Consider the following 7,500-nt stretch of genomic DNA (forward strand, 5'->3'; position numbering starts at 1 on the left):
CTATAGCCTCTTGCTAGCCAACTTGCTATAGCCTCATGTTAGCCAACATGCTATAGCCTCATGTGAGCCAACATGCTATAGCCTCTTGTTAGCCAACATGCTATAGCCTCGTGTGAGCCAACATGCTATAGCCTCGTGTTAGCCAACAAGCTATAGCATCATGTCAGCCAACATGCTATAGCATCATGTCAGCCAACATGCTTTAGCATCATGCTAGCCAACATGCTATAGCCTCATGTCAGCCAACATGCTATAGCCTCATGTTAGCCAACATGCTCCATGGTCCTATCAGCCCCAGGCCAGGGTCAGGTCCCGGCTAGGCGCGTCAGGCGGTTTGAACCCAGAACCCTTTGGCTCCAAAATGAACGATGGCACGGCACTGCAACCATGGCAACGTACTGGACGTCGTTACCGTGGAGACGCCTTCATAACCGGGATTTTCTTTTCGGGGGGGTCGATATTTCTCCCGATTCTAAATGTGATTGACATTGAGGGTCCCCCATGCAGGGTTTCTAAACGTTCTCAGATAGCGCACCACAAGTCTAGATGACCACACCGATGGTTGTGATTTACCTTTCACCTGTTAGCTCACCTGTTAACGGATGCTAGCTAGCTAGCCCCCAGCATGCTCTACCAGTGGGTCACTCTGCATGTTGGAGACTCCTACTCCTCTCCTCTCTTCTCCTCTCCTCTCTACTCCTCTCCTTTCTACCTCTTTCGTCTCTACTCACCCAAACCCAACCACTGTCCCATGACCGCCTAGACACAGTACTGACAGCTTAGACACAGTACTGACCGCCTAGACACGGTACAGACCGTCTGGACACAGTACTGACCGCCTAGACACAGTACTGACAGCCTAGACACTGTACTGACCGCCTAGACACGGTACTGACCGTCTGGACACAGTACTGACCGCCTAGACACAGTACTGACTGCCTAAACAAAGTACTGACCGCCTAGACACAGTACTGGCCGTCTGGACACAGTACTGACCGTCTAGACACAGTACTGACCGTCTAGACACAGTACTGACCGTCTGGACACAGCACTGACCGCCTAGACACAGTACTGACAGCCTAGACACAGTACTGACCGTCTGGACAAAGTACTGACAGCCTAGACACAGTACTGACCGCCTAGACACAGTACTGACCGTCTGGACACAGCACTGACCGTCTACACAGTACTGACCGTCTGGACACGGTACTGACCGTCTGGACACGGTCCTGACTGCCTAGACACAGTCCTGACTGCCTAGACACAGTACTGACCGTCTGGACACAGTACTAACCGTCTAGACACAGTACTGACTAGGGGTGGGTATTGCCAAAGAAGTCACGATTCGATTCGTATCACGATTCACATGCCACGATGCGATTCTATCACGATGCATCGCGATACTTGAATTATTGCGATGCATTGCGATGCATTGCGAATTTTCACTGAACACTTAAAAAAAAATTAAGCCATTACCAGTGGCTGACTGGCTGTGTATGATCTGGATAGTGTGTTCAATTGATAACTCAAAGCAACTCAATTCATACATAGCTGTATTTATTGAAACGACTATTACTGGATACACTGACAAGAAGTGCTAAGGATCTATAAAACTTAAAATAACAAAATAAGGATAATCAGTGCCGTTTACATGGCCTCAGTGGTCCTTTAAACCAATGAAATGAAAACATTCAAACATTTCCCCTTTTGGAAGTAGCTGCCATTATAACAACAATATCATTTCATAAACATAAGAGGACAAACTGATGCCACAAAAAGTGAATAGGCTTTATAAAACTATTAAAAAAAATAAAAAAATTTTTTTTTTTTTTTTTTAATTATTCATTTTTTTAAAATTAATAATCGATTCTTGGCGTCAACAATCGATGCAGTAGATCGTGAAAATTAGAATCGCGATGCATCGTCATGACGATTATTTGGCACACCCCTAGTACTGACCGTCTGGGCACAGCACTGACCGTCTAGACACAGCACTGACAGCCTAGACACAGTACTGACCGTCTGGACAAAGTACTGACAGCCTAGACACAGTTCTGACCGTCTGGACAAAGTACTGACCGTCTAGACACAGCACTGACAGCCTAGACACAGTACTGACCGTATGGACACAGTACTGACCGTCTAGACACAGTACTGACCGTCTAGACACAGTACTGACCGTCACTAGACACAGTACTGACCGTCTAGACACAGTACTGACAGCCTAGACACAGTACTGACCGCCTAGACACAGTACTGACCGCCTAGACACAGTACTGACCGTCTAGACACAGTACTGACCGTCTAGACACAGTACTGACCATCTAGACACAGTACTGACCGCCTAGACACAGTACTGACCCCCTAGACACAGTACTGACCGTCTAGACACAGTACTGACCGTCTAGACACAGTACTGACCATCTAGACACAGTACTGACAGCCTAGACACAGTACTGACCGTCTGGACACAGTACTGACCACCTAGACACAGTACTGACCGCCTAGACACAGTACTGACTGTCTAGACACAGTACTGACCGTCTAGACACAGTACTGACCGTCTAGACACAGTACTGACTGGGTAAACACACTAAAGCTCACATGTTATATACTGTTAAACCCCAGCTAGTGCCTGTACACCCCATAATATTACCTTTTCTCACACTTGATGCTAACCATGGTACCTTTTGTCTACATTTTCTCAATCTTCCCTCGATATCCTCCCTGCTCATGCCCCGCCCGCTGCCCGCCGCCCAATCAAAACCCCCGATCCACCCAAACGCTGGGCTCTGCCGGGAACTGGGGGCCATTGGTGGCCTGGGTTCTGACTGACCTGCCGGTCACCTGGTTACCTGTCTGGTTACCTCGTCACCTCGTCACCTGGCTACCTGATTGTCTGGTTACCTCGTTGTCGGGTTACCTGTCTGGTTACCTGGTTACCTGTCTGGTTGCCTGGTGACCTGTCTGGTTACCTGGTGACCTGGTTACCTGTCTGGTTGCCTGGTGACCTGGTTACCTGTCTGGTTGCCTGGTGACCTGGTTACCCGTCTGGTTGCCTGGTTACCTGTCTGGTTGCCTGGTGACCTGGTTACCTGTCTGGTTGCCTGGTGACCTGGTTACCCGTCTGGTTGCCTGGTTACCTGTCTGGTTGCCTGGTGACCTGGTTACCTGTCTGGTTGCCTGGCGTCCTGGTTGCCGGGGCAGGGCCATGGCGTCCAGACCCGGAGGGGGGCGAGGAGGGCTGGGGGGGCGATGGGGGGGATGAGGAGGTCTGGGGGGGCGAGGGGGGGGCGAGGGGGGGGATGAGGAGCTGTCTGACTCCGCCGATGTCCCTGCAGTCCAGCTCCCCTCCAGCTCCTTCCAGAACTACGAGGAGGCAGACGTGGAGGACCCCTACCGCTACGGGGGGGGGGGCTACCCCTCTGAGTACTACCAGCCCAACTACCCCGCCCCGCGGCCGGTCGCCCCCGACGACCCCTCCGAGGTCCACCGCTCGGCCCGCAGCCTGACTGCGGGAGCAGCAGGAGGCGCGGTGCGGAGGGAGGAGGAGGAGGTGCAGAAGGTGGTGCAGAAGGTGGTGCAGACGGCGGTCAGGAGCTCTCTGACGGAGAGGCTGAGGAGGGGCGCCCAGAAGGGTCCCGGGACTAACTGATCATGGAGGAGGAGGAGGAGGAGGAGGAGGAGGAGGAGGAGGAGGCTGCTGATTGGCTATCGGTCAGCGCAGGGGACCATCTGAACAGGAGCCTGGCCCTGGGGCCACTCCCCCTGGGGCTCTTACCCTGAGGCCACACCCCCTGGGGGGCCCTGCCCCTTGGGCCACTCCCCCTGGGACCCTTACCCTGAGGCCACACCCCCTGGGGGCCCCTGCCCCTTAGGCCACTCCCCCTGGGTCAACTCTGGATATAAATTAGAATATTTTTAAATAATTAATACCCTTACCATCGGTTGTTTTGTCTTGACCTCCTTCAGATTTACCAGAACCGTATTTTTGATTCCCTTGCTTTGTCTCTTTCTACAAATATCCTTATCTACACTAGTACTAGTTACTTCAACTAGTAAAGTGAAAAAAACGGTACTACTAGTACAGGTTTTATCTACTAATACTATTGCTATGATGATACCAGTACTGCTAGTTACATGATACCAGTACTGCTAGTTACATGATACCAGTACTGCTAGTTACATGATGATACCAGTACTGCTAGTTACATGATACCAGTACTGCTAGTTACATGATGATACCAGTACTACTAGTTACATGATACCATTACTACTTGTAACATGGTGATACCAGTGTGAGGGGGGCTTCTTGTTGTTACTGATACCAGCTCTTCCTTAATCTCTGATCAAGTGCCTTGTTTTGGTGTGGAACATACCAGGGCTACACCCGCACACAATACACCCCTCTCTCTCTCTCTCTCTCTGTCTCTCTCTCTCTCTCTCTCTCTCTCTCTCTCTCTCTCTCTCTCTCTGCAGTGTTAACAGTAGTCTCTCTCTCTCTCTCTCTCTCTCTCTCTCTCTCTCTCTCTCTCTCTCTCTCTCTCTCTCTCTCTCTCTGCATTGTTAACAGTAGTCTCTCTCTCTCTCTCTCTCTCTCTCTCTCTGCATTGTTAACAGTAGTCTCTTTCTCTCCCTCTCTCTCTCTGCATTGTTAACAGTAGTCTCTCTCTCTCTCTCTCTCTCTCTCTCTCTCTCTCTCTCTCTCTCTTTCTATCTCTTGCTCTGTCTCTGTCCTTTAATTCCAACATGACGATGTTTTAAAGTTTGGTCGGCAAAAACTTAACTTAAATCTTTTGACAATTCAATATCTAGTTTTAATTAGTATTGGCTCTCCATTTAAATAGAGTTTTTATTTTGAAACATATATATTATTTTTCTGTACTTTTTGTTGAAAGCAATGGTTGTTTATACATTTAGACCATGAATGTTAATTTAGACTTCAACATGTATACTTTGTTCACACATGTTGACTTGAAATATACATGTAGATAGCCAACATTTTGACTTCTACATGTACTATTCTACATGTAGATTTCGAACATGTATACTTCTACATGTATATTTCTACATACACTTCTAACATTTACAATTCTACGTGTATACTTCTATCATGTACACTTCTACATGTAGATTTCTAACTTTTACACTTCTACATGTCTACCTCTAACATGCATACTTCCAACATCTAGACTTGTAACATGTATACTTCTACAGGTAGACTTGTAAAATGGAACCTACTTTACACCTACGACCTACCATCCATGCACACACCGGTCTTCTGCTACCCAGGCTCTGTACAGACATGTCTAAAACAAAGAACTTATTTATTCACATTCCAGGTAGATTATAGAGTAGATGCGATCCTTCTACTGGGGTTAATGATGTTGTATTGATGATAGAACTGTCTCTATCAGTAGAATACTGTTTCTATTCATACAGCTCAGAATCAGCTCAAAATGCTACGGTAATAAAACATACTTGGAATTCCTATGGTTGTCATGTTTCCTAAAATGGAAATACACACACGAACACACACACAAAAACACACACACACACACACACACACACACACACACACACACACACACACACACACACACACACTGATTGGGGTAACTGGTAGGCCTCTCTCGCTCTCTCCTCAGAACTCAAAAAGCCCTCCAATTCATTTATACGACTGACACAGAATATAGTTAAAGATTATAGTTTCGACTGCAGGTTTTAGTTGTAGTTAAAGATCTGAGAACCATGGGCTGTACCGTTTCTAGGCCTGCGATTCATGTGAACCACAGACCCCTCTGTGGGTGGAGCGCTTACCAGTTCAACCAGTCGGCTACTGGTTATACTGGCGGCTGACCCATTTCACCAGAGTCTGCTACTGGTTATACTGGCAGCTGCCCAGTTTAACCAGTCTGCTACTGGTTCTACTGGCAGCTGTCCAGTTTAACCAGTCTGCTACTGGTTCTACTGGCTGCTTCCCAGGTTAACCACAGTCTGCTACTGGTTCTACTGGCAGCTGCCCAGTTTAACCAGTCTGCTACTGGTTCTACTGGCTGCTTCCCAGGTTAACCACAGTCCGCTACTGGTTATACTGGCAGCTGCCCAGTTTATCCAGTCTGCTACTGGCTGAACCACTTTGTTTGTATTTATAACCATAATCGTATAACTAGTCTAGTGATATATTATAATGTAGTAGTAAAGTAGTCATATCATGTATCAGTTATGGTGTAGGGTTAGTAGTATAGTAGTAATAGTATAATGTGATAATATAGTCACTATGCTAAGACCACTAGCATAGTAATACAATTACAATATAGTAGTCGAGTGGTATTATAATAAGGTAGAAGTATTATAGTAGTATAGTATGTAGTAGTCGTAAGGTGTAGCATAAGGCAGCAGGTCAGTCATGGGTTGTCATGGAAACAGAAACGGACTAAATGGAGCGCGAGCAGTGTGGATCCGGATATGAAAATCCCAATCCTATTCTTTATAAAAGTTTTGATTACTAGCCATAATGTCGCAACCATCCCAGATATACTTACCCCGAGCCGTCATATCGTGAATCGATGGTTTATGCTCCAGTAGAAGCCACTTATAGTTTTTAGAAAAACAGGTTTTATTTATTCTCGACGGCCGCGTCACTCCGCTGGGTGTCCTCAGAGAGGCCGGATGCAGTACCCCGTCACTCCGCTAGTTGTCCTCAGAGAGGCCGGATGCAGTACCCCGTCACTCCGCTAGGTGTCCTCAGTGTTCCGGGGTATGGTCGGAATGGGCCACTCGTTCCCTAATAATGCACTATTTAAACTATTTAAATAATGTTTAGGGTGTCACTATTATTTCGTTTTCAATATTCCTAGTGCACTACTTTATTTTGATAATAATTCACTTTGTAGTTTATATTGGCAAACACGATGTTCCATTTCTGGAGCATTATTAGTGTGTGATCCTGCTTGTTCCCTTGGTAGTGTCCTATATAATGTACACTGTGTAGGGAGTAGGACGCGAGGCCAATGGAACCCAGACATGATGGACTCTGATGCGGGGTTAGTTAGGTGAGTTCATACCTTAAATATGGATAACCTCAGACATATCAATATTTCAAAATCAATGCGTGTGTGTCTGTGTGGTACATTTGTGCATTGGGGGAGGGTTGAGTGTGTTTCTGGTTACATCCGGAAGGGCTTTGTGCGTTGGTGCGTTGGTCAGTGGGTGAGTGTGTGGGTTTGTTTGTGTGTGCTTGTGTGTGTGTCTGTGTTTCTGTGTGTATGTGTTTGTGTGTCGGTGCGTGGCTGAGTGTGTGTGTGTTTGTGTGTGCGCGTAGGTCGGTGCGTGGGTGAGTGTGTGTGCGTGTGTGTGTGTGTGTGTGTGTGTGTGTGTGTGTTTGTGCGTGTGTGTGTGTGTCTAAACAGGGCAAATATTTACAAAGTTTGTGCACGTTGGACTGTTCGAACTCCACCGTCTCTCTATAAGACACACTCTATATCTATACCTCTATAA

General features: G+C 47.2%; 1 protein-coding gene across 1 annotated transcript in view; it reads left to right on the forward strand.

Moving 5' to 3' along the window:
• Window positions 1–3,655, forward strand: part of LOC130376153 (collagen alpha-1(XIV) chain) — a 6,680-nt gene extending 3,025 nt beyond the window's left edge. Inside the window, exon 6 of the mRNA XM_056583372.1 lies at window positions 3,342–3,655. Coding sequence (XP_056439347.1) covers window positions 3,342–3,655 — 314 coding nt within the window. The remainder of the gene's footprint in view (window positions 1–3,341) is intronic.
• Window positions 3,656–7,500: the final 3,845 nt, after the last annotated feature.

Source organism: Gadus chalcogrammus, chromosome 22 (assembly GCF_026213295.1).
Source record: "Gadus chalcogrammus isolate NIFS_2021 chromosome 22, NIFS_Gcha_1.0, whole genome shotgun sequence".
NCBI classification, from domain to species: Eukaryota; Metazoa; Chordata; class Actinopteri; order Gadiformes; family Gadidae; genus Gadus; species Gadus chalcogrammus.